This window comes from Saccopteryx leptura, chromosome 3, assembly GCF_036850995.1.
Source record: "Saccopteryx leptura isolate mSacLep1 chromosome 3, mSacLep1_pri_phased_curated, whole genome shotgun sequence".
Classification (NCBI taxonomy): Eukaryota; Metazoa; Chordata; class Mammalia; order Chiroptera; family Emballonuridae; genus Saccopteryx; species Saccopteryx leptura.
In genome coordinates, this window is record NC_089505.1 from 244,406,157 (window position 1) to 244,433,093 (window position 26,937).

The 26,937-nt window shown below is 47.0% G+C and overlaps 1 protein-coding gene across 5 annotated transcripts in view; it reads left to right on the forward strand.

The window, feature by feature from the left end:
- SFXN5 (sideroflexin 5) overlaps positions 1-26,937 on the forward strand; it is a 120,098-nt gene that overhangs the window by 15,913 nt on the left and 77,248 nt on the right. For 4 of the 5 annotated variants that reach the window (XM_066377996.1, XM_066377995.1, XM_066378000.1 and 1 more), the window contains exons 3-5: positions 10,630-10,707; positions 24,943-24,969; positions 25,391-25,445. In XM_066377996.1, coding sequence (XP_066234093.1) covers positions 10,630-10,707; positions 24,943-24,969; positions 25,391-25,445 — 160 coding nt within the window. Of the gene's footprint in view, positions 1-10,585; positions 10,708-24,942; positions 24,970-25,390; positions 25,446-26,937 lie in introns of all 5 variants that reach the window. The other variant, XM_066377999.1, reaches the window with a different exon arrangement.

A 26,937-nucleotide genomic window follows, 5' to 3' on the forward strand; every position in this document is an offset into this window, starting at 1 on the left:
ATAGGGAAACTGATCTGGGTGGCTGGGATTACCCGTCACAACCTGGTAAATTGCTCTGGCAGTTGATAAGTCTAAGGTTCCGTCCAAGGGCCACCCAACCTGAAAGGTGAGCCACTCGCGTTCACAGAGGGTGTGGAGTTTTCTGGGGGTCAACTTCATGCCATAATCATCAGAAAACCCCTCTTAATATTCCTATTGTGTAGTCTAATACAGTGTTTGGACTGACCAGACCCCATGTCTAGCCTAAATATGACCTTCCAGTAACCCCTCCCATGTCAGGAGTCATGAAACAGACAAAGGGTGGGAACCCCCTTTTCAGAGGCCACTCTCTCGTGAGACTTGAAGGTGCGTTTAGCTAAGGTGCACTCATATAAACCCTGGGCCTGGTTGTCTCCCGAAAGGACGTCGCCATGGAACCTCAGGTTAGGTCCCACACAGACTTCGTAGCTTGTGCTGAGGAGCCACAATCAGTCACTCAACATTCATTCAAACAGAGGTTATTACTTTCCCCCTTTCCCGGGGTATCCCTATCTGGTGTCTCAATTCTGAGACTGTGGGAAGTGATCAAGCTCTCCTTCCATCCTGAGTCGGGCCTGATTGGGTGACTGGTCCCAGGACCTTACCCTGTCCAGATGTGCATTCCGAAAAGGTTAGTCTGTCTCTGTTGAGTCTGGTTGGGTCCAGTTACCCCAGGCGTGGGTTGAGGGGAGCTCTGAGAAGGAGGTCTCATGCAAAATGTCGGATGGCACCGCCTTGTTCCCATGGAAGACCCCCACCATCCGGTGCTTTGTTGCTGGGCCAGTGGTACAAGGGGCCAGCACAGTTGGCTTCTCCCGGGGAACCAAATGTTACAGCAGACTGGAATGTTCAAGAATCCAAGCCACACTCGGAGAGTTGGAGAACCAGTTTATTATGCCAGTGGGCCCAGAGGAGTTCACACTCCAGAATCTGAGCCCTGACTGTTAGGCTTTGGGACCTTTTATAGCCCTGGCTGATGGAAGAAGCAAGCAAGGTTAGAAGAGCAAAACTGGAATTAGCAAGCAGAGTGGAAGAGTTACAGGTGAAGCCTTTTGCTTTGTCATCATGGAGTCATAGCCGTATCAGTCTGGTCATCCAGCTTTGAGGGGCAGCAGCTGAATCAATGGATAGGCTCCTCATGAGAGAGGGTTGCACCTACTTGTTTGCAATTTCTTGTTGACAGAGCTTTAAAAAAGATCCCAACCAGCGTATGTGCAATGAGGTGGAGGACATTTTATTCACTGTAATTTCTCTTAGGAAGAAGGCTGTCTTTATTTTATGAATGTCTTGAGTAAGGCTTCCGAGGAAGAGGTAGGTCTGCTGAAAGAGGGCAGAGAATTGAGCTTTGATCCTAAAGGAGAGAAGAGAGAGGAGGGAGAAGTGGGGAGAACGGTGGAAAGGAGAGCAGGTAACCTGGTGAGCTGACAGGTCAGTGCTTGGGGCTCTTTGGAGATTGGTCATGCCTACTGTGCTTGTGATAGTCGTTAACATGATGCAATTTTGAACCTTCCACCATCATTCTTGGAAAGTTGTCAGTAAAATCTGCCTGGTTCATGAAATGTCTGCAAGAGTAGATTATTCGAGGGGCTCTTGAGGTGGCATGGGTCTCTATCAGGGTGCAGGATTATGGGATCAGGTCGAGGAAGGAAACCACTAGGAGCTGGCTGAAGCCCCAGCTTTGGTCTTGCACGCAGGTCATGGAATTCCATCTGGATCTCTGAAGCTAGCTGATATCTAAGCTAGTGTGTGTGTGTGTGTGTGTGTGTGTGAGAGAGAGAGAGAGAGAGAGAGAGAGACAGAGAGAGTCAGAGAGAGGGACAGACAGGGACAGACAGGAAGGGAGAGAGATGAGGAACATCAATTCTTCGTTGTGGTTCCTCAGTTGTTCATTGATTGATTTCTCATATGTGCCTTGACCAAGGGGCTACAGCAGACCAAGTGACCCCTTGCTCGAGCCAGCGACCTTGGGCTCAAGCTGGTGAGCTTTGCTCAAACCAGATGAGCCCGCGCTCAAGCTGGCAACCTCAGGGTCTCAAACCTGGGTCCTCTGCGTCCCAGTCCAGCGCTCTATCCACTGTACCACCGCCTGGTCAGGCTAAGCTACTTTTAATTATGGACTGAGGAGAAAAGGTATTTGCTATTCTGAACTCAATAATTCTTTAAGGGAATGAATGGTTGATAGATTATCATCCTGAAGGGCATTGGAAACTAACTGAAATAGCGTTACTAATACCATCTCCATACTAGTATTGGTATAGTAATCAGAAACTATTTGGGGGTGTATTGTAGGATAGAACAAATAAGTAATTATACTGATGTTGGGAATTGGGGTTCTCACCGTGGAGTAGGGAGATACAAATATGAAGTAGGGGAAAAGACAAAGAATTATGTGATGTTGTATTTGAGGTATTAGTTTGAACACATGATTTACACACACACACACACACACACATGCACACACACATATGTATATTTCCCAATTTCCTGGCTCTGTTCACTGAAAGGGCTTAGAAGCAGTGACACTCAGTAACAATGTACCACTACCCTCGAAAAAGAACCAGGTCTTGGAGAGATGGCCAAATCCCCATGTGGCACAAGGAGAATTGCTACATAAAGTTAGAAAGTGCTCAGCGAATGATGGAGAAATGGCTCAAAGGGCAACCCACTGGCCACAATTGGGACAATTTGAACATTAAGAAGAATAAGAGCAGCCTAACCAGGCGGTGGTGCAGTGGATAGAGCGTCGGACTGGGATGCAGAAGACCCAGGTTCGAGACCCCGAGGTCGCCAGCTTGAGCGCGGGCTCATCTGGTTTGAGCAAAAGCCCACCAGCTTGAACCCAAGGTTGCTGGCTCCAGCAAGGGGTTACTCAGTCTGCTGAAGGCCCGCGGTCAAGGCACATATGAGAAAGCAATCAATGAACAACTAAGGAGTTGCAACGCGCAATGAAAAACTAATGATTGATGCTTCTCATCTCTCTCCATTCCTGTCTGTCTGTCCCTGTCTATCCCTCTCTCTGACTCACTCTCTGTCTCTGTAAAAAATAAAAAAATTAAAAAAAAAAAAATACTAAGCTTTAAAAAAAAAAAAGAAGAATAAGAGCAATGGGTTATAATACATTGATAATAATAATAATGATAAATCCATGAGTCCATAGTAATACTAAAAATGTGGGAGAGGGAAGCTCTTCCTCACAGTAGAGTGCCAGCTAATATGGAAGGAAATAACCAGTGTGTAATCCTCAAGGAAACAACTGATTCCAACCAGGATTACTAACGGATGCTATTTCCATAGAGCAAAAGATTGTTGGGAAACAGGATGTTTGTATGCCCTCAAATCAGTACCACCCTGAAGATTATTCATCAATATAAGAGGAAAAGGTACCTTTACAATGGTTGGAGGATACCCCTTTAACCAGGTGACCAAATTTAGCATCACTAACAATGAAGAGAACACACCATATGCCTCCTGATGTGATGAGATTCTGGTATTAACCCCTAAATATGTGGAAATGTATGCAAGTCTAAAGAAGCAAATAAAAATGCTTATTACCCCACCTGCCAGAAATAATAACCATTAACATTTTGATGTATGTTTATGTACAAAATTAGGATGTTTACATAATACATTTATATATACATAATACATATATAGTGCTCTCTCTATAGATATATGAAGAATCATAAGATATATCTGTATACATAACATAAATGTATATATGACATATATTCTTTTTTCCATGTAGTATACCATGAGCATTTTTCCTTGTCATTAAATGTTACAAAATGTGTTTAATAACTGCATAGTAATCTATGTCGTAATTCTATAATTTATTTAATCATTTTCTCTATTATTGACCATTTTGGGTGGTTTCAAATCTTTTGCCATTATAAATAATATTGCAATAAGTATTCTTGTACAGAAAGCCCCATCTTCTTTATTTCCTTTAGATAAATTACTAGAAGTGGAATTTCTTCACGAAAGCCATTTTAAAGGCTTCTGAATATATTGCCAAATTGCTCTGCAAATTGTACCAACATGTATACTCTCTCAATAGCAGTGAGTGAGGGTGTTCATTTAAATGCATTTTAGACAGCATTAGATAGATATTCTAATTTTAAAAACCTTTGATAGAATTTTTATTTTAAAAAATCCAAATGTCAGTACCTTTATATACTTCAAGTTCTTGCCTACCTGCATACATTTTTGCCACACTTATTACATTGAACGCAGACTTTTTATTTGCTTTTTTCATTTATTTTCAAGTCCTTATAATTTTTTAAAGTCAAATTATAGTATAAATAACCATTACTTTTAGACTTTTAGGTAGGTTGTTTTCTATCTTGTGATCCCGCAAAAAACAACAACAAAATAACAGACATGTCAGTTTTCACCTGTGCTAAATTTATTATTTTTTTAGACTAAATTCCTAAGAGTAGGCTATCCAGACTGGAGGCCATGATTGTTTTTATAGTTCTTGGGATAGCTGGGCCAATTTATTTTCTAAAGGGTTGTACTACCTGCCATACTACCAGAATTATATTGGTTTACCTCACATGGGCCACCAAAGGGTGACCAGTGGTCTTCCCATGTGTTCCTGGTTTCCTTCTCGTCCCTTGCTTGGGCCTCCCAGAGGGTGGCTCATGGCTGGTGGGAGCCAGGCCAGATAGCCCTGCAGTCCCTAGACTGCGGGGAGGGAACGAGAAGGGGGTGGGAAGGCCCAAGGAAGACTGGAGGGCTTGGCACTCTGCATGCACAAAAATCATTAGCTTTGGCCCCAGAGGCGGATTAAGGTCTGTTGAGGCCCCAGGCACAGAAGAAAATACTGGGTCCCTTCAAAAAAAGAGAGAGACAGGGAAAATAAAAATACATGTTAACCATATTTTAAAATAAATAAAAAATATTATGTACTATTGATGTTAAAATTGCACATATGAAACCAAACTTGGTGTCATTAGAAAAAAGTGTAAAGTTGAAGTTCGGTGGGGCCCTTCAGAAGTCGGGGCTCATGGAGTGCAACCGGTGCGCCCGCTGTTACATCTGCCTCTCTTTGGCCCACAAGTCCCGCCCCCTGGAGCCACAATAGGAATGGATCAGCCAGGGTGGCAGACTAGGTAAGGATGTGTGGCCCTGCGCTGGGCAGACTAGGTAAACATGCGAGACTGGCCCAGGTGAGAACATCAGATGGATACTGAGCAGTTAACATGAAGTGACACAGCCCGCTGCCTGCCCCTGCCAGCCGTGTCTGCTCCATTTCTTCTTGCACACCCCACCTCGCTGTCAATTCATTCTCCCTGACACATGGCTCGCTTTTTCCTTTTTTTCAGGTCTGCAAGCTTTGGGATTCTTAACGCTTTGCCTGAAATGCCCGTGTTTCAATTGTACCCTTTTCTAACCATGCTCTCTGGTTTCTCTGTATCAGGCTGGGCTCAGCTTTGAAGGAGAGTGAAGGAGGGCCTTCCTTTTCTTCCCTGGGGTGCCCACCCCAGTAGGCACCAGCTTTGGGTGGGGAGGCGGTACAGGCCTTGCTGTGGGTTCTTTGTGAGACTGCCCTTCACTCAGTTACTGTCATGAGGATAGGAGGTTCTTCCATGCTGACATCTTGTGGAAATGACCCAGAGTTGGGATGGAATGGGTTTCCAGGTGCCACCCACCAACTCTGTGGCCCTCGGCAAGGAAATGCCCTTTCCTCTCTGTCCCCAATTGTCAGAAAAGGGGATGGCCTAGATCAGGGGTCCCCAAACTACGGCCTGCGGGCCACATGCGGCCCCCTGAGGCCATTTATCCGGCCCCTGCCGCACTTCTGGAAGGGGCACCTCTTTCATTGGTGGTCAGTGAGAGGAGCATAGTTCCCATTGAAATACTGGTCAGTTTGTTGATTTAAATTTACTTGTTCTTTATTTTAAATATTGTATTTGTTCCCGTTTTGTTTTTTTTACTTTAAAATAAGATATGTGCAGTGTGCATAGGGATTTGTTCATAGTTTTTTTTTATAGTCCGGCCCTCCAATGGTCTGAGAGACAGTGAACTGGCCCCCTGTGTAAAAAGTTTGGGGACCCCTGGCCTAGATGGTTCTATGATATACACACATGGGAGTATTTTTATTCATGTCCTATGTGAACAGGGCACAGTCTCTTTTAATCCAAGGATTCTGTAAAACCAGCATCACCATCAACGGGCTTTGGTCTGATACTTTGGAACCTGGATTCCTAACCCTGACCATACCCTTTGCCTCTCCCCCAGAAGCCTCAGTCATTCATTTTTGTTAAGTGCACATTGTATGTGGCCCTGTGTTGGTGATGGGCTGGGGTGGGCATGTCCTGTGATCCTGCAAAGATACCTAAAACTAGTCCCCTGCTCCCTGCACTTTGCAATCTGACAGATCACATGAGCTCACGAAGGAGGAGCAAGTGGTCAGGGGTCTCAGAGAGGTGCAAACCCAATGCTCTCTGACTGTTCACAGGAGGGAACATTTCTAGAAGACTCCTGGAGAAGTGAGCCTTGAAGGGTGGATGGGGTTGGTGGTGGACTTGGGGAGAAAGGGTGTCTTGGTGAAGGGAACAGTATGGCAAAGTCAGGAGTGGGAACATGCAGGCATCACCTGCAGAACGGGTGAGTCCTTTTGCCAAAAAGGGGGTGAAATATTTCTGTGTGCTACTCATATCCTGGCCAGGCACTGCGCACTGTCACTCCCATCATATATTATATATATTAAATATTATTATAACAAGTTCAATATTTATATCAGTTTGTCATCCTCCCTTAACCAAGCAGGGATTATACTCAGTCTGCATTTAGTTTGGGGGTATGCTATGGTGCTCTACCTCCCCCCTTAAAAGATTAGTTTTGCTTCTGATGACTCTCACCAGCTTTTCTTTCTGTACCCTGCCCTTCCTGTGTCCCTCTGTCCCCACTTCTGTCTGGCCTGGCCTCCTGTCCTCTCCTTGACAGGGTGGTCTCCTGTTCATCACCCTAACATTCCATACCTGCCCCTTTGCTTGCTTCTCCTTCCCTTCAGACACTTGGGATGAGGAGTCTCCTCTTTCCAAATTCTTGGCCCCTGGAGCAGACACCTTCGCAGTGACACTTTTAGCAAGGGAGCCCGAGGCAGGCCGGCCGGCTGGTGATGGAGTCTGAGAAGCCGTGACCTGGGCATCCATGCCCCTGGCCCCAGTCTAGTCTCCAGCCAGCGGGGCCCTTCCCCATCTCTGCATTCAGGGCCTGGCTGCCTTGTTCCTGGTGGAACAGACCTACAAAGTTTAGCCTCCCACTGGCCTCCAGCTTCCCCACCCCTCAGGTGCCCCGGGCTCTTCAACCAGCCTCACAGTGCATCTGCGTGACCCTCCTCCTGTTCCCCAAGTCTTCTGAAAATGGCCCCCTTCTCCATGGGGAGACAAGCCCCCACAACAGCCAGCCCTCAGAGACCTCTCAAAACAAGTGGCCTAGGCACTTGCCTGCCCTAGAGAGTAGCCTGGAGCCCCAGCCCTTCAGCCACTGATGGGGGACCTGGCTGAGGGTCAGTAAGGCCCAGAGACAGAAAAGCACATTCTAGCTTCTTCAGTCCTGATTTTCAGCTTTGTCTTCGTGAACTTTGGATGTTGTTCTCCTTTAACCCAGGCCAAGATCAGGCAGGGCTCTTGGGAACTCATTCTTGTGGCAGGAGGCCTCCCTTTGATGACCGTGTCAAATGGGATGGAAATTGGCCAGGTTGTTATAGGAACTTGGAAGAATCCCTGGAGTGGGAAAATAATGAGAACACGGGGCCATTCACCACTCAGCGGTGGAAAGTAGAGCACTCATTGTCTGTCGGCAGGAGCTGTGCGGAGAAAGGGAGCAGGCTCTAGTGGGAGCGTGCTATATCACTAGGAGGCTCTAAGGATGCTGGGGGCCCAGAGAGAGGGTCTGACTGAGCTCTGGACTCAAACACTAAACCCCTCACTCTCTGTGTGGACTCTAAGCAAGTTAAAATAACAGTCAACACAAAAACAAATGTATTAAGTCTAGAAGGAAAATCGTCCTCACCTTTGCAGTGATTATCTCGGGGTATGTTTACAGGGCATTTAAAATGAGCTTTTGTGCTTTTCTGTTTTGTTTTATTTTTTTTCCCCGACACTTTTTCTAAACAGCATGAATTAACTGGGTTGTGGTGGGGCAGGATCCCGAGAACACAAAGCTATTTCCAGTTTGGAAACACAGATTGTGGGCGGGCACTATGCAACTTTGGAATTGACATGTGCTCATTTGAGAGGGCAGGGGCAGTACTTTCCAGCAGTCAGGTTGCTTCCAAGCAAGTGTTCCTGGCCCGAATGTCCTGGGTGAGACCAGCACTGGCCACAGGTGCTTCACACAGGCCTGGAGGGTGGGGGGTGGCCTGGCTGGCTTGTCAGGGCCGGCTGTCATTCCTGTTGTTACAGTCCAGGAGGTGGCTGGCCATTTTTCATCCCATGAGAGCACCCTGTCCGCTGGCCCCATCTGCTGGCTCGGCAGACGTGTGGTCTATCCCTCTGGGTGCCTTTCCCAGCGCTGCGTCCTGCCTTTGGACCAAGGGGCTTATGTCGAGGTCTTGGCATGCCTGTTCCCAGCCAGCTTTGTCTGTCCTTTGTCAGAAGAGGAGTGGAGGGCCCTGGCCAGATAGCTCAGTTGGTTAGAACATCATCCTGAAGCACTGAGGTTGCTGGTTCGATCCCCAGTCAGGGCACATACAGGAACAGATTGATGTTCCTGTCTCTCTCTCTCCCTTCTCTCTTCGCTAAAATCAGTAAATTAAAAAAAAAAAAAAAAAAAGAACGGCAGTTTCATTGGGTTTTTTCACCCATGCTGCATATCTCTGATGTCTGGGTCCGTTACTTGACCTTGACATGGTCCACCTTCTATCACTGCTAATTTTTTGAGGTACAACATGCATGCAGTAAAATGTACGTATCCTAAGTGTATTGCTTAATGGATTTTGACATATTTTTATGCCCACATAACCTCCACTCAGATCAGATATTTCCATTTCCATTACCCTGGAGGGTTCCTCGTGCCCTTTCAAGTCAGTGCCCCCAAAGTAACACTGTACAATAACCTCTGCCACCACAGGTGAGTTTTGACTGTTTTTAAATTTTATGTACTGTACTCCTTTACATCTGACTTCTTTGGCTTATCATGCATATTAGCTATCTATTGCTATGTAGAGAAATCACCTCAAAATATGGTGGCTTAAAACAACAACAGTCAATTCTTATGCATTTGGGTGGGGCTTAGAGGGGATGGCTCCTCTCTGCTCCATGCAGCATTGGCCAGGGAATCTTGATGGGGGGCTGGAAGGTCCATTTCCAGATGACTCATTTGCCTGGTGGGCAAGTTGGTGCTGACCATCAGCTGGAACTGTGGGCTGGGCCTTCAGTTGTTGTCCATGTGGGTGTCTTCATAGGGTGCTTGGGCTTCCTAACAGTATGATGGTTGTGTTCCGAGAGAGCGACCATTCCAAGGGAACAAAGTGGAGGTGCAAGGCATTTTTATAACCTAACCTTCGAGGTCATAGAGCCTGGTGTTGGCCAAACTCTTTTGAGGCAGACATGAAAGTCTTCCCCGGATTGGGGGGGGGCATAGCCTTTACTTCTGGGTGGGTATATGAGAAGGTTTTAGTACAGCCTGGGGGACGGGAGGTATTGAGCTGGCCATCTTTGGAAAACACATTCTGTCACATTATGTTTGCGAGAGTTATCCTTGTTGTCACATGTAATTTGTAATTTGCTTTTTAAAATGGCTGTGTAATATTTCATGGTGTACATAGATTACAATTTATTTATTTAGCCTACTATTGTCATTTGAATTGTTTGTAGTTTTGGGCTATTTGAACAGCACTGCTATGAATATTCTCATAGATATTTTGGTGGACAAAGGTGGCCTTCTATCACTGTTGCTGTCTCTTTAGCTTTTAAGATTTTAAAAGTAATACATTTCTGTCTTTTATTTTCTCTCCTTCCCCATCAGTTACTGTAGCCATATGTATTTTACTATGTAAATCTCTGCTAGTGTTTTTTAAATGTTGAAAAGAAATTACATCAGTATTATATAACTATGTTCTCTCTATAAAAACTTTTCAGTATTACAATTAAGATTAAAGTTCCTTATCACACCCCTTGCCAAGTTGGGCTCTTTCCTCCTACCCCAAGGTAATCTCTGTCACCAGTTTGGTGGGTCTCCTTCTAGAGCTTTTTTGATGCATTTACACGCATAAATATTCTCATAGAAAATATTGTTTTCTCTGTGTGTGTGGGTGTTGCTTGGTACAACAAGTGGCATCATACTGATCTGCAATTCACTTTCTCACAAAAAATATCTTGGGAGATATGGCCATAGAATCGCATATGATGTACTTCACTTTTTAAACTGCCAAATGTTTCATAGTATTATTATACCACTGCCATTTAGCCATTTCCCTATAAAGGACATGTAGGTTGTATCCTTCTTTGTTGCATGGTGTATGTCCCACGAACCAGAGGGCAGGCCTTACACACTGTAATGTTATCAGTACTTGGTCAGTACAGATGCATTCCTGTGAGGAATAGAGTTGCTTGAGCCCCGGAACTGTGCCCCTCAATATCCCTTTTCTCTTCCCTGCAGAGGCGTCTCAGAGAAGCTGTGCAGCTGCTGGAGGACTACAAGCATGGGACCCTGCGCCCAGGGGTCACTAATGAACAGGTAACTCTGCTGGAGGTGGGGAAGAAGGAGGTTACAAATTCCTAACCTTTTCCCTGAAGCCAAAACCATCTCTTTCCCCTTCAGTATCCACTTCTACTGTGGCTGCCTACCCCTGTGGACTTCTGGCTTTTTGGAGGGGATACTCAGGTCTCTCCCATACCCTGGGTCTGGTGCGAAGCATGGAGGCTGATGGGTAGAGAGACCCAAAGACAGTAGTTTGCTGGAGCTGACATGGGTACCTCCTCCCAAGTCCACATTCAGTGACATCACAGTGACAGCTTGAAATCAGCCACAATGGGAGTATTTACACCATGGAAATTGGCAAATGCTACCAATTAGGACTCTTTTTCCCCCCTAAAATTGATTATTAATTATTTATCAGCATGCCACTCCCCAAAAGTTTAAGTTGAAGGTGGGGAAAGAGGGTAGATGATGGGGATTAGGCTAGGACACTGTGGTTTTATTTTTTTAATCTTGTGTAGGAACCTGAACTAGAGCTTAGTGAAATATTGGTGGTTGTGTTTGGTTTTGGGGAGGGGTGGGGGATGTAGTGTAGAGCAACTTTAATGATTACAGAGGCTGATGATTAATGTACTCAAGTTTCTCTTTATGTTCATAAACTTTATTTCAAAAGCTTGAAAAAATTAATCTCGCATTTTTTAAAGCAATGTGTGTGCATAGTTCAAAGGGTCAAATAGCACTGCTTGACCTGTGGTGGTGCAGTGGAGAAAGCATCGACCTGGAATGCTGAGGTCGCCTGCTTGAAACCCTGGGCTTGCCCAGTCAAGGCACATAGGAGAAGCAACTACAAGTTAATGTTTCTCCCCCCGCCCCACCTGCTCCTCTCTCCTCTTTGAAATTAATAAATAAAATCTTGAAAAAGAAAAAAGTCAAATAGCACTAAAACACTTGTAAGGAATGTGGACTGCTGCCCATCATCCTTCTTCAGTTCCCATTCCTGTTCCCCAGAAGCAAATAACGTTAGCTGTTTCTTCAGATAGAAATCTATATTTCAAACTGACAGGTTTATCTATACTGCTATTTCTCAACTAATTCTTTTGTATTCTCTATTAGGGTAGTTGAGAATTCAGTTCTCTTAATAACCACACCCATAAATATGCTTCTCTTCCCCACCCTCATCACCCTCCCAAGATAGTTATCATGGCTTGGGGTCTATGGATATTCAGTATTCACATTATAATTATGTAAGCGACATTTAGTGTCGAGTCAAATTCATTGTATCATGATTATATTTCCGTGTGTGTGTGTGTGTGTGTGTGTGTGTGTGTGTGTATTTAAATGAGAGGAGGGGAGATAGACAGATTTCTGCATGTGCCCCTACTGGGATCCACCTTGTAACCCCTATTTGGGGCCAAGGCTCAAAATACCTCAAGCTGAGGTATTTTGTGTGCCTGAGGCTGATCCTTGAACCAACTGAGCTAGGGGTTGGGAACCTTTTTGGCTGAGAGAGCCATGAACGCCACATATTTTAAAATGTAATTCCGTGAGAGCCATACAGCAACCCGTGTACGTTATGCATTATCCAATAAAAATTTGGTGTTGTCCCGGAGGACAGCTGTGATTGGCTCCAGCCACTCACAACCATGAACATGAGCAGTAGGAAATGAATGGATTGTAATACATGAGAATGTTTTATATTTTTAATGTTATTATTTTTTTTTATTAAAGATTTGTCTGTGAGCCAGATGCAGCCATCGAAAGAGCCACATCTGGCTCGCGAGCCATAGGTTCCCGACCCCTGAACTGAGCTATCCTCAGTGCCTGAGGCTGATGCTCCGACCAACCAAGCCACTGGCTGCAGGAGGGGAAGGGAGAGAGAAGGGGGAGAGGGAGGGAAGAGAAGCAGGTGATCGCTTCTCCTGTGTGTCCTGACTGGGGATTGAACCCGGGATGTCCACATACAGGGCTGATGCTCTATCTACTGAGCCAACCTGCCAGGGCCTTTTTCCTCTGTTTTTTAAACTTTATGTTTTACCTGCAGTTAATGATGACCTCTTTTTTCCTTATTAGCACAGTTTTCTTTGTACCATTTCGAACTCTTACTGCAGCCTCTAGGTGCATTTTCAGTGCCTCCTTTCAATCCTGAAGACTCCAGTTTTTCAGTTCTATTTTTTTTTTTTCCTGAAAATTTCCTTCCTGGGCTCACCTCCCTTCAGCTCCAGGCTTCCTTTCTGTGTATGTACACTTTGACTTTGGTGGAACACTTCTTCTGGTAGTTTCCTGAAAGTATAAATGGAAGAAAATTTTTGCATACTTTTAAGTTTGAAAAATTTTAATTCTGTGCTCAACCTTAATTGACAGTTTGGCTGTGAAGAAAATTCTAGGATGACAATCATTTTCCTTTAGAAGTTTGAAGACATTGCTCTGTTGGCTCCTCGTATAGCAGCTGAAAAATGCGAGCCTATTTTTTTCCCGATTCTTTGCAAGTGACCTGTTTTCACTCTTTGGAATGTTTAGGATCTTCTCTTTATCTATAAAATTTATTTCTGAAGTTCTACAATGTTATGTCTTTTAAAATCCATTATTTAGGGCTCCTGGTAATTTTTTCAATCTGAACACTCCTTTCAGTTATGGCAAATTTTCTTAGACTGTTTATTTGATAATTTCTTCTCATTCTGAAGCTCCTATTTTCAGAATATTTGACATCTTACATTGACACTCAGATTTTCTTATGTTTTTTTTTCTCTATTTCTTGACTTTGACCTTCTGTTTGGGTTTGCAGAAATTTTACTTAAGTTTATTTTCAACATGTCTTGAAATTTTAAATTCAGCTAGTATAATTTTCATTTCCATGAACTCCTTCATTGTTTTTTTAATTATTTTTAAATATAATCCTCTTCCTGTGTTTTTATTGTTATTGCTTTTTTATTTTTTCTGAAGTAAGAAGCGGGAAGCAGAGAGACAGACTCCTGCACGCGCCTGGCCAGGATCCACTAGGCATGCCCACCAGGGGTCAATACTCTGCCCATCTGGGGCGTTGCTCTGTTGTAACTGAAGCCATTCTAGTGCCTGAGGCCAAGGCCATAGAGCCATCCTCAGCGCCCGGGACAACTTTGCTCCAATGGAGCCTTGGCTGTGGGAGGGGAAGAGAGAGATGGAGAGAAAGAAGAGGAGAAAGGGTGGAGAAGCAGATGGGCGCTTCTCCTGTGTGCCCTGGCTAGGAATCGAACCTGGGACATCCACATGCTGTGCTGACGCTCTACCACTGAGCCAACTGGCCAGGGCCTCCTCTTCCTGTTTTGTGAATACAGTAGCACCTCATCTCTGCATTCTGGAAGCCAAGCAGAGGAAGGAGTCTGGGGTCCCCAAATTCCCTGTGGACTCTCATTAATTTCACTGCTTTTAGCCTCACCTCCCTCCACCTTCCACTGTGGTAGTGTTCTCAGCTTTGGAGTCACTATAATTCAGTTTCCCCAGAAGATTGTTAAATCTTCAGCATCTGGTAGGGACACAGGTGAGGGCAATAAGAATTACCTTGCTGTGCAGGGAAGCCCTGAGGGTATTACAGCTTTGAGGATAGACTTTCAATCAACCCCTTTGTCTAGCCCTGTGATCAGCCCTTTTTTTCTGTGGTTTCTGGTCCCTCCAGGTCTTGAGCTTTGCCCATGTCCGTGGGGTGATGGGCTGGCTCCTTAAGCATGCCCTCTTCAGGAATTAAGGGGATGGCTTCCTCCTCTCTGCTGGGTCAGTTACTAACACTCTACTCATTTTTCGTCCAGAAACATGATGCTGTCATCTGCCTTTGTCTTCTCTTCTGTTCTGGTAACTGTGCGGCATGGCCCCTGCCGTCCTCTCACGGCTTCAGGCACGAAGCCCTTGCTGAGGCTCTGTGCTGCCAACCCGGCACTCCAGTGGCTGGCGGGGTGTTCCCAGGGTAGGTGGCTTGCTATCAGCCCTTTCCAGTCCAGCTCATTTCAGCATGGATTTAAGGAGCACCTACAGGCCAGGCTTGGTGCCAGGGCCTGCGGGAGAGAGCAGGGAAGAAGCTGGAGGAAGGTCTTGCTTCATGGACTCCCAGAATCTAGGCAACAACAGTGAAAACCGTGGGAGAGCAGAGGAAGGAGGAACCCGCCCAGACGAAGGACTTCTGGATGAGATTTCTCTCCAGAGATCTGAGGGATGAGAAAGGGCTGGTGAGGAGGAGGCGCCATTAGGGATGGTCCAGATGAGGGAGCACACCATGAGCACAGAGAGAGCAGGCCCTCTCAGGAAGTGACAGGGGAGGGTCCGCACTGCAGCCCAGCTAGTGAGGGGCACGTGCAGGAGCAGATGCAGCACCTGTCAGGTGTCCTTGTGCAGGGCTCTGTGGAGTGACATGAGATGGAGCAGTGCTTGGCTAGGCAGGGTCCGATCTCAGGCATCTGCGCTGCCTGCTGAGTTGGGGCAGCTGTCAGCAGGAAGGGCAGGCTGTGGTCTCCTCACTCCTAGCACAGTACTTCTCTCTGGTACCCAGGAGCCTGGGTGGCGTGACCGACAGCCCCTCTCTAGGCTGAAGAAGTCCTGAGAGCCTTGCAGTTCCTCTCAGACACATCAGGGCTGGGTCCAGCCTCCAAGCCCTTCTTGACCCTGTGTCACTCCTAGCCAAACTCCCCTCTGGCCCATCCTTGCTGAAGTTGGCCTCTGGGGCTCCTTCCAGCTTCCAGAGTTTGGAGAATGAGGCCACTTTTCCTCTCTTTGCTGCCTTCAGTTGCTTAAAGCTGCCTGTCTTGTTTCCTGGGGCTCCTTTGTTTTCTGTCCCCAAAACCCCCATGTACCTCCAGAGAGCTGGGCGGTGGGGCCTCTGGCAGTAGCCATGCTTCCCTTTCTGGCTCATGTTGGTGAGGCCCGCAGTGTCCACCTGGTGGCTCCGTAGCACAGTGCTCTGGGTGTGAACCTGCCCCTACTAAGCAGATCCTCCCTCTCCATCCCTTCTACTCCTCCTGGCTCCCCAGAGCATCGAGGATTGGGCTCTGCAGCTCTCATACTGCTTCTTCCCTCCCCCAGCTTCAATTTGCAAAGCCATGCCTGCCTCTGGCCTTTATAGACACAGGGCAGAGAATGGAGGGCGCTGTGGACAGAGGAGCTTGTGAAGGTCTTGCAGCCCCACTTAAACCTGTGTGGTTAATGCCGTCAGTCCAGACCGTGGGCGTCTGCCAATTGTCCAGTATATAAAAGGTGTTGAGGTAGGTGGGCAATTGACATGTGCCATGGTTGCTGCCTTCACATGGCCAGCTCCCAGCACAGGTGAGGCCACCACACAAGTGGGTGGCTAGAGCCAGGCTGGAGGCTGAGCCACATGGAGCTAATGCTAAGGTGGGTAGGAGTTTATCCGTGAGAGATTCCTGAGACTGCAGGTGATAAGGAAAGGCTTTGTGTAGGGGGAGCATACGTGGGCGCTGAACGGTAGCTCGAATGCAGAATAGAGAGAGACCAAAGGCAGTGGGAGGACACACTGTAAGTCACAGACAAAATCTGAAGTAGGGGAGGGAAAGAGAGAGACAGAGAGAAAGAGAGAGCTGGGAGAGGGAAGAACAGGGAGAAAAGATAGATGAAATTAGGGAGACATAGTTGGAGAGGAAGTTGGGAAGTTACAGGACAGATTGTGAAAGTCTTTGAAACCCAGGTAGAGAGATGCCAAACATGTTATGTGGGGCAAGAGGCAGCTGCTGGAAGCCCTTGAGCAATGGAGTAGCATGAAAGTATACAGTGGTGGGGTCATGGGGGAGGGGCGCCTGGTGAATGGGGGAGGGGTAAGTGCTGTTAAGGAAACCAGCTTGGAAGCTACTGAAGTAGTAGGGAGTGAGGTGAGCAGGACTCTTGAGAGCCACTGCAGGCTTCTGCGTGGTGGTTCTTACCCATCATTCCACATTCCCCAGAGACAGGGAACCAGCCCACCTTTCTTACGTGCTTACTCTGCACCCAGCAAAACATATCAACTGCTCAGAGACTCCATGCAGTGTGGACCTCTGTCTGCAACCTACCAAGGAAAGGACAGCTGGGTGTAAGAGATCCTGCAAGGCTCCCTGGCAGGGAGGAAATGGGGTCAGCTGTGTTTGGGCTTTGCTGAAAATAGAGAAAATGCTGAGCTAAAAATACTTGCACCCCAAATCTTCTCTGGGTGTCAGTAGATTTGTCAGAAGCTGACTGAAAGAAAGGCTTGGCTGACACCCCCCCCCCCGACCTTTAGGCTCAAGCTTCTGGGATCCTGATCAGCACCCTGCCCCTCTGGGCTGGCCTGGGCGGCGAACAGGTCAGTGATCAGTACTAGTTGCAGCATTTGTATAATGTGCCGGGTGTTGTATTGGATGCTGGAGTCTCATCTCTGGGCTGAGTCACTGTAGTAGCCTCTTGGATGGTCTCCCCATTCTACCTGGGCTCCTGTGTCTCTTCCCAATACACCAGTCAGAGCGATCTATGAAAACACACACTTTTCCTCTGCTCCAGGGTTTCTCAGCTTCGGCTTGATTGGCCTTTGGGACCAGACAGCTTTGTTGTCGGGGCTGTCCAGTGCACTGTAGGAAGTTTAGCAGCATCTCTGGTCTCTAGCCACTAGATGCCAGTAGCATCCCCTCCCAATTCATGACAACCACACATTGCCAGATGTCCCCTGGGTGCAAAATTACCCCGTTAAGAACCAACTCTACAGTAGCCCCCTGTTTCTACTCAGAGTAAAAGCCACAGTCTTTAACATAGCCTACAAAGCTCCTACTTCTCCCTGATCTTCCTCTTCCTACTCACCCCCTTACTTAGTCCACTGTAGTTACACTGGCCTTCTTGCTGTCTCTTCAATATTCTGGGCAGGACCACTTCTGCCTCAGGGCCTTTGCACTGGCTGCCTTGTTTGCCGGACAATCTCCTACTATATATCTGCATGGCTCACTCCCTGCATCAAGTATTTCCTCCAATGTCACCCCTGGGAAAACTACCCTAACCACCTTACTTACTGCTGTCAGGCCTTAAACATCATCCCCCTTACGACTCTGTCAAGGAAGAAAGTCAAGGGGAACAAAGAAAGTACCCAGTAGGGCCAGAAGCAGGACAAGAGATGGAATCGTAGGGGGCCAGATGAATGGGGAACCCAGGTACTAGGTGTGCTTTATGGAGATGGAGAAAATGCAGCCACAGTGTCTCCCTTTACATTCTCCCACCTCTACCTCCGCCTGGCCTTTCCTTTCATCCTCCCTGTGCCAGAGGCTGTGGCCCTGGCCATGTCATCATGTGCCTGTGTCCCCTTCATGTTTCCCATCCTTTATTTACCTTCTTGTGTAGACCCCATTACAATAAATTTTCTTTAAAAGTCCATCCCTGCTGCCAGCACATACCCTGTTTTTTCCCTTGTGTCCTTAAGCACCTATCCTTCTAGCCTGTCAGAGAATTCACTTATTATTTTTATTGCGTCTTGTCTGTTCTCACTAGCATGTAAGCTCTACGAAAGCAGAGATTTTGGGTCTTTTTTGTTCACCAATGTGTTCTTAATGCCTAGATCAGTGCCCAGCACGTAATAGATGCTCAATAAGTACTTGTTGAACAAAGGGATTTTCCTTAATCTTCCCAGTAACTGTGAAAATGAGGATTCATATCCCCATATTACAAATGAGGAAGTGGAAGCTCAAAAGAATTACATAAGTTGCCCCAAATTGCATAGCCAGCAAGTGGGAGATCTGGCGTGCAGATCCACGTTCAACTCCAAGGTCCACTCTCTTAGTAAAGAGAAGCTGCTGTATAGGGAACTCGGGACCGCTGCTGGGCAGTAACTGGAGAACCAGGGGCACATGTTCCTTCTCCCTCAGCTATCTGTAGGCTTGAGGGGGTACCTTCGTGCCACATGGACTTGTATAGGTACATATTACCTGGGAGTAACCATGGCAACAAAATTAATGGTAAGGAGTAATAGGATTGGCCCAAATGATAAATTAGGAAGATTTAAAAATTTTTATTTTATGGAAGCATCTTTTGCCTTACAGAAGGATCCCCTTCAGGCTCTGTTTAATTACCTTCTGGAGCCTGTTTTAAATAGGCTCTGTCTTTGCTGCCTTCAGAGGGTTGGAGAAGCAGCTTGGAAGGAGGCAGAGGGGAAGGGGAGCAAGCCAGACTGGGGGTGGGGCCTGGGCAGTTAACTCCTCCATTGGAGGTCTGTGGTCTGGGCGCTGGCCTGCATACCCTGCTCTGCCCCTAGAAGGCAGGGCTTTTTTCTCTGAAGCTTATTAGGGGCCCACCCTCGGCCCCTCCCTTGGTCTCTTCCCTGGGGTTCTTCTAATAGGTTCAGATGGCAGCTCAGCCGACACTCAGGCCATTTCTGAAATCAGCAAATTTCTGCATTGTTCTAGCAACTGCTCACCAAGACTGCTTCCCACACACCCCTCTGTCCTCATTCTCCAAGTTAAAAATCAAGCAAGGTCCAAAGTCTCAGATCCACAATGGCTTGTTGCTGCAGCTCGTCAGTTTCAAGGATCAGGTCTGCACATTTTTATGTTCAGCCAGGGACACGGAGGGAAGTGGGCTGAGCCCAGAGGAGATTGGTCATGCCAAAGAATTATAGTTTAAAGTGGAGCTGCTTCCTCAGGCTGCCGAGAGGACGCTGGGGGCTCCCTGTCCTATATTCTCAGTGTGGATGGCCCATCTACTGCATCTCTTTTCGACTCCCATTGAATGCTTTACATCCTATCTGTAACCTATTTGCAGGACTGGCTCGTGAAGCTTTAAACTAGCAACCAGCACTTGGCTTGTGGGCGATACCCACTGCCATTTCTGTGTCCAGTCTGATTGATGAGTCCAGCAGTTTCCAGGGAAAAGCGCAGACCTGGAAAGACTTGTTTCCACTTCCTGCCCCTTTTCCTGCCTAATTAATTTAAAGAGCAATGTAAGTGTAAGGTATTTGGTGACTTGCACAGGAAGCCCATGTAAATTAGTGGCTGACCCAGGGCCAAAATCTGTGACCCTGACTCATGGTGCCATAGTCTGGAGATGGGTGAGCCTAAACAAGATCAGGTCATGGCTAGGAATTGTAGTTTAAAGTGGAGATGTCCCTCCCACCTTGCTGCAAAACCTCCTGAGGAGGGAGCATTGCCAAATGTCACAAGAAGAGTGTCATACACTGTCTTAGCTTTTGTTCCTTCCTCCTGCCTCTGGAAAGACTTTCCTGATATCATGGGAGGCAGTTTCCTCTAACCCCAAATGGCTTATCTTATATACTAACTTCAGTAACAAGCAGATCCCAGAATGTACCAGCTCAAATAACAGAAGTTTATTTCTCATCCATGAAAGCGTTCAAGTTCCAGCGGGCAGGTGGCTCTGCTCCACAGAGTTACTCAGGGACCCAGGTTCCTTCCATCATGTTCTCCATCATATCCTCGGATTGTCTTCGGTGTGGCACAGGCTGGGCTGCAGCCATATCCTGGCTCTGGTTCACAGGAAAGGGACAGAAAACATGGAATGGGAGGCTCTGGCTAGGAAAGGCACATCTTCTTTCCTATCATTTGCCATTGGGAACTCAGTCACATGGATAAGCCTAACTGCAAAGGAAACTCGAAGATGTAGTACAGCAGGTCAGCTGCCTGCCCACTACTGTTCTGTTAGTATGGAAGAAAGGGACCTAGATTTTGTTGGACAGTTAACAGTTTGTGCCACAGAAGTCAATAAAGAGCTTAGATATAGTTGTGTACCCTATATCTATTTTTCTCATGGTTACTCTTAATCTTTTTAACAATTCTTTTTGAATAGGGAACATATGAACAATTTACAAAATCTTAAAGATATATATTAAAAAGGTAGAGAATAAAAAACAAGTTTCCCTTTCCCTGTCACCCAATTGCCTCTCCCTAGAGTAACCATTAGTTTCCTCTGTATTCTGCCAGAGATAGCTGAACACATTTAACCTTTTTCTTTAAATGCTAATGATATAATAATGATTACTCCAGGGAAATTCACTGGAGCATGGTTGTAACTGTAAAAGATGGGACAGTCACAAAGGATGAATATTGTAGGATTCCGCTTACTTGAAATATTGTGAGTGGTCGAATTCACAGAGACTGAAAGAATGGTGGCTGCCAGGAGCTGGGGAAGGGGGGAGAGGAAGTTAGTGCTGTGGGTACAGAGTTCAGTTGAGTAAGTTGAAAACGTTCTGGAGATGATGCTGGTGACGGCTGAACCACAATGTGGATATATTTAATGCCATAGAACTGCCACTTAAAAATGGTTAAAATGGTAAGTTTTATGCTATATATATTTTACCACAATAAGATGGGAAATAGCCTAAAAGTCCACTAATAGGGCACAGTTTACAATATATAATACACTCATTCAAGTTTTCTACTGGAAGAAGAAGGTGCTCTCTGTGCGCTGATGTAGTAATATCATCTCCAAAATAGTTTAGATGCCCAAAGGGACAGAACGGTGTGCAGTGGTATGTTAGCATTAGAGACGGGGCAGGTGGTGATTAAAAGTCAGGGTTCTGTCCTGGCCGAATGGCTCAGTTGGTTATAACATCATCCCAAAGCGCAGAGGTTGCTGGTTCAATCCCTGGTCAGGGTACATACAGGAACAGCTTGATGTTCCTCTCTTTCTGTCCCCACTCCCTTCCTTTCTTGATGAAATCAATAAATAAGCATAAAATAAAAAAGAGTGGGGATTCTAGAACCAGACTGCTTGGGTCCAAACCCCAGGGCTTCTGTGGGAAAGGGCTCAGCAAAATAGAAAAGCATGGAGTTCTCCATCACATGAGAAATTGTTGGTGACACTGGCTTGCCTGGGCTCTATGTGTTGTGAGGTCACTGCAGGGTGTGGAATGTGTCTGTGAGCTCTGGGGTTCTGGCTTTACCTGCTGACAGCCCAGCTGAACTTCTGCCTTTGTGGATAAGCCAGCATCTGCCTGACTCTCACTGCTGCTCCCTGGGGGGAGGTAGAGAAGGCAGTCCTTGAACCTGAGGGATACAGTGCCGCCATGGGTTGCGGGTGCTGCTTGGCTGGACTTGGGTGGGAGGGAGGGGGAAGGTACTGGCGAGGAGTACCTGCTGCCTGGCCTCAAGGAGGTTCGGCGCCCTCAGGGTGATGCCAGCCAGTCTTCCTCCTCTTCTCATGCCTCAGGCCTGGCACTCACTCTGGCGTTTCCTTCAGAAAGCCCCTGGAGGCCAGGAGGCCTGGGTGCCTGCGTCCAATCCTGCCACCAGGCTCCTGGGACCCTGGCTGAGTTACTTTACTTAGTCTTTCTGAGATGAGTTCCCTTGTCTGAAAATAATCTATCCACCTCACAGGCATGTTGTAGGAGTAAGACAATAGACATGAAATTACTTTAAAAAACAGGCCCTGGCCGGTTGGCTCAGTGGTAAAGTATTGGCTTGGCATGTTGATGTCCGGGTTCAATTTCTGGTCAGGGCGCACAGGAGAAGCCACCATCTGCTTCTCCACCCACCCACCCTTTCTCTCTCTCTCTTTTCCCCTCCTGCAGCCATAGTTCGATTGGTTGGAGCGAGTTGGACTCAGGCGCTGAGGATGGTTTCATGACCTCTGCCTCAGGAACTAAAAAAATGGCTCCATTGATGAGCAACTGAACAAAGGCTTCAGATGGGCAGAGCGTCGCCCCCTAGTGGGCTTGCTGGGTGGGTCCTGGTCCTGGTCCTGGTGCAGGAGGGAGTCTGTCTCTCTGCCCCTCTTCCTCTCACTAAAAAAAAAATAATAACTAAGTCCATTAAAAATATTGCTCATTTGAATGACTCTCCCCCTATTTAAGCATTTATGGAATGTGCCCCATGGACCAGGTAGTTTAGATATGCATATCTCATTTAAACCTTTGTATGAGTCACAGTAAGCCAAGTGCTGTAACAATCTCCAGAGTTCAGGGGCTTATACAGTAGGGTCTGTTTCTCATGTCAGGGTCCAGTGCAGCCCAGGGCCTTGGAACACGCCATTGTCCAGAGACCCAGCTCCTGGCACTTCATGGCTTTACTGTCTACTAGGGCCTCATCCTCCTCCACTGGATTCTCTGTGGAAGCTTTGGGTCCAGGCCTGGAGGTGGGTCCTTCCACAGTAGCATATAGGTGACCTACCTAACTGTGGGGGAAGCTGGGACATGTAGGCTTAGCTGTGGGCATAAAGGAAAACACAAACTGCTGTGGAACCTCAAACATCTGCGTTATAACAGCCCATTTCAGTGATGGAAAAACTGAGGCACAGAGGCAATGTAACTGGCCCAGGGCCACAACTCCATTACGTGATTTGAACATAGACCTGTCTGGTCCTTACACCTGCTCTTTACACTGTCCTTTGATGTCTTAGGCCAGTATTTTTGCCCAGGCTGTTCATCAGAATTATGGGGAATTTTAAAATAACTATATAAGGAAATCTTGAGCTTTTTAAAATAAAATTTTCGTTTTAGAATAGCTTTATATTTTCTGTGTGGCCAGAGCTGGGGGAGATGCTATATAGGACAGTGATGAAAGGCTCGTGCCTGAAATGGTCCTGGGACTTGGGGGGATATACATACTTCAGGAAGGCACCTTCTCAGCAAAGAGGGTTCAGCGCGGCAAGACTCACTGAGAAAAGAGGATGGGATCCAGAGGCCTCTTCAATGCTGATGGCAATATCTGAGAGAACCATAGCCCCCAGTTTGCTTTATTATATAGCCATATGCAAATAAGGAAGTCTTTGATACAAAGTCACACATCTGAGGCAAAAACAGGAACTCTCCCAAGGCATAAACAGGAACCCCCCCACCATGCATAAGTGAAATCAACCAACATCTGAACAAACAAAGGGTGAGAGGAAGGGCATGTAAATTGCTTCCAGCAAGTGAAGTGGGGCTATGGGATGAGTGCAAATGCTCAGCTTCATAGCCAATATGGAGGTGGAGGGGGGGGGGGAGAATTTAGCCTTTTGCTAAGCCTCCAACTTACAAACGCTTTTTGCCACTTGCAGTCTACCACAATGATCTTTTTCCATCTTGGCTGTCTGTATGCACTCACCTCCTTCGGCTAACAGTGATTCTGTGTTGGGTTTTTCTCCCTCCAGTCCCTTCTGTTCCCTAATTATTATTTTTCAAAAAATCTACTGCTTCCAATCTTCCTGGAATAGCAGACAATCAAATATGTTTGAAATGTATCTAAAATGAGAGTAATTAGACTGTGAATTAAGGCTTGAGGGACTCTGCTGTGAGTATAATGCATAAACTTTAATATATCAATTTTATAACGTCTATTTTTGTTACCCAGTAGCCTTCTGCAACTCAATTTCTATTCCAGACAGCAACACTGCCATGCAAATGAAGCATAACCAAACTATTGGCTGCAAAATGAAATATACACTGCTGTCTGCCTCCTCCCTCTCACCTGTACCTTGCTTGCTCCATTAAAAATGTACTGGCCCTTGGTTTGCCCACAATGTAAAGTTTTATTTACTATGTTTTCTTGATTCTATAGGGCCTATTCTTGTTACATTTTAACATATCTTAAATGGGGTGAGTCTTTTTTAGTGATGGCGGTCTTGGCATTGTGTTATTGTTTTCTTACTTAGCGGCACAGAATAGTGTTTTAGGATTAATGATGTTTTAGGTTCAATGAAATACAGTATTTATATCATTTGAGGGAATTGACAGATTGTTCAATTTCTCCAGTCTGTGCCCCTTGCTTGTGCTGGACAAAGACAGGTTTACCACTCATTTGAAAGCATCTTCCTATTTCCTACCACTTCTTATCACAATAGGGATAACAGTATTGACAGCAGTAAGCAGTTATAAAGCTTTTTTACTATGTGCCCAGTGCTGCTCCAGGCACTTTTCATATATTTTTTTCCAACAATGTTGGAGTTACAGCTATTACCCTTTTTATAGATGAGGAAATTGAGGTGCAGCAGTGGAAATAGCAAAGCCAGGAGTCCCCAAAAACATCACATTATGCTGCCTCGAATGATTCTGGAAGATGGTAGAAGGGACCTTCATTTAAATCAGGCTTCTTACCTGACCCTACCTTAGAATCAGCTAGGAAGCTTTAGAAAAATGCTGGATGAATTCTTTAATGTTACAGCAGCCCAAGTTGAGAACCCTTTGTTTACATGATCTGTGTGAAATCTCCCCACTCTGCTGTTCAGGGTCCCGGATGCCACAGCCTGAGGGTAGCTGCCAGATCTGGGTGACCAGGACAGCCTGAGCCTCTTTGGCCCTTTGGAGCTAGAGTTCTTGGTTAGAAAATATGTCTTGGCGACCTTAAATTGATAAGAGCTTTTATTTTTTCACTTCCTTCCTTCCAGCTCTGGAGTGCACAGAAAATCAAGCAGGTAATCCAATTGTGTTTTCTTTTCCGTCCCTACTCCATGCTCTCCTGGACCCTGCCTTGTCCCGGAGATCATCGGCTGTTGCATGCCCAGACTACCCCTCCCCTTTGTTCCTGGCTGCCCCTCCCCTTCCTTCTTCCCCAGCACCCAGGACCTGAGTTTCTGAAGACTGGGGCTCAGGCCAGCTCACCTTTCCTGGGTCCCCTGAGCTCCTTCCCTGTGGCTCCTTCCACACAACCCTTATTATGTGCCTACTATGTGCCAGGCCCCAGGGTTCAGAGGGCTGACTGATCAGAAGGGCAGATACAGCCACTGGTCATCTGAATCATCCTGCCAGAGCCCTCCGTCCCTCCCCCCTCCTTCCCTCGCCATGTGCCCCTCCCCGCTCCCGCTGTTACCCTGGGCTGTTCCTTGCTCTTGGCAGGCTATTCTACACCCAGACACCAATGAGAAGATCTTCATGCCCTTTAGAATGTCAGGTAAGCCCTTGAGACCTGGTTCTGCCCAGCCAGGGCTACATCCTATGGTCACAGTTTCAGGAACGTCTGCCTGGGGGGGGGGGGGGGGACGAAGCCTGTTACGTACATGGCCACACTTGCACCTGCATGCTAACCTTGGCTCAACCATACAGGACTCTGGCCAGGCCGCAGAATCACCTGTGGAGCTTTAAAAATGTTCCTTTTCTACCTGAGCAGCTGGGATGCAGTGGGGGCCTCTGCAGGTGATGGCCTGTGCCCTGGCTCCCAGTTATACCCCACTCACAGTCGGCAGCCTCTAGGGCAGGGGTCGGGAAACTTTTTGGCTGAGAGAGCCATGAACACCACATATTTTAAAATGTAATTCCAGGAGAGCCATACAATGACCCGTGTACATTATGCATTATCCAATAAAAATTTGGTGTTGTCCCGAAGGACAGCTGTGATTGGCTCCAGCCACCCGCACCCATGAACACGAGCGGTAGGAAATGAATGGATTGTAATACATGAGAATGTTTTATATTTTTAACGTTATTTTTTTTATTAAAGATTTGTCTGCGAGCCAGATGCAGCCATCAAAAGAGCCACATCTGGCTCGCGAGCCATAGGTTCCCGACCCCTGCTCTAGGGTGACCCGTACTACAGGCACGCCTGCCTCCTGGGAGGCGCTGCTCTCCTACCTGCACACACTGTGCTCTTTCCTTCCAGGTCCCGCTCCCGCTCAGCCCTTTAGGCAGTTAATCCCCAGACTAACTCCTTTGTCTCTGATCCTGCTATTAACCTGCCCTTCAGAGTGTCTGCGCTGTGTTGTCCTACTGTGCACACAGGGACGGCCAATTCCCATTCTGTGGAGACCAGTGTGGCAGGGGGAGTGGAAGAGTAGGTATAAGATCCCTGCCACCTGGGAAGTCCCCGCCCTGTGGTCACTGGAAGGATAGTTCTGTGCATGTGAATCTAATAGCTCAGAAAGCACTTGCTCACACGCTGGCTGGGGCTGGCATGCTTATCCTACTCACAGTTCTGAGGGCCACAGGTCTGGCCCAGAGTCAGACTCACATGTGTGCTGATGCCTCCTCCCTGGGGTAGTACCCCTGAGTTACAGGGTGCGGGAGACGGCTGCTGGATGCTGCCTTGGGAAGTCCTCAGGCAGCTGGAGAAAGGGGTTCTCAGTCGAGTAGGTCAGCCAGGGTCCCTGTGCCCAGAGAGCTTGACACCATGGGGGCAAGAGAATCACAACCACGTGACATCCTTGGGCAAACTGGGGCAATCAGTGTCCAGGGACCCCTTGCCTTGCCATGAGGAACTCCAAGGAAGCAAAGGCTGTGAACTTGTCATAGTGCTGTGAGCACTTCTCAGTCCCCTCATGGGGCCCTAGCAGGCTCTCACCCTGAGCCTGGTGCCTCTTGTAATTTTCCAGTAAACTTTGAACCTCTCTCCAGAGTGATGGCTTGTGTGCATGCACAATTACACACCCGCAGGACGCAGACCTTTGCTT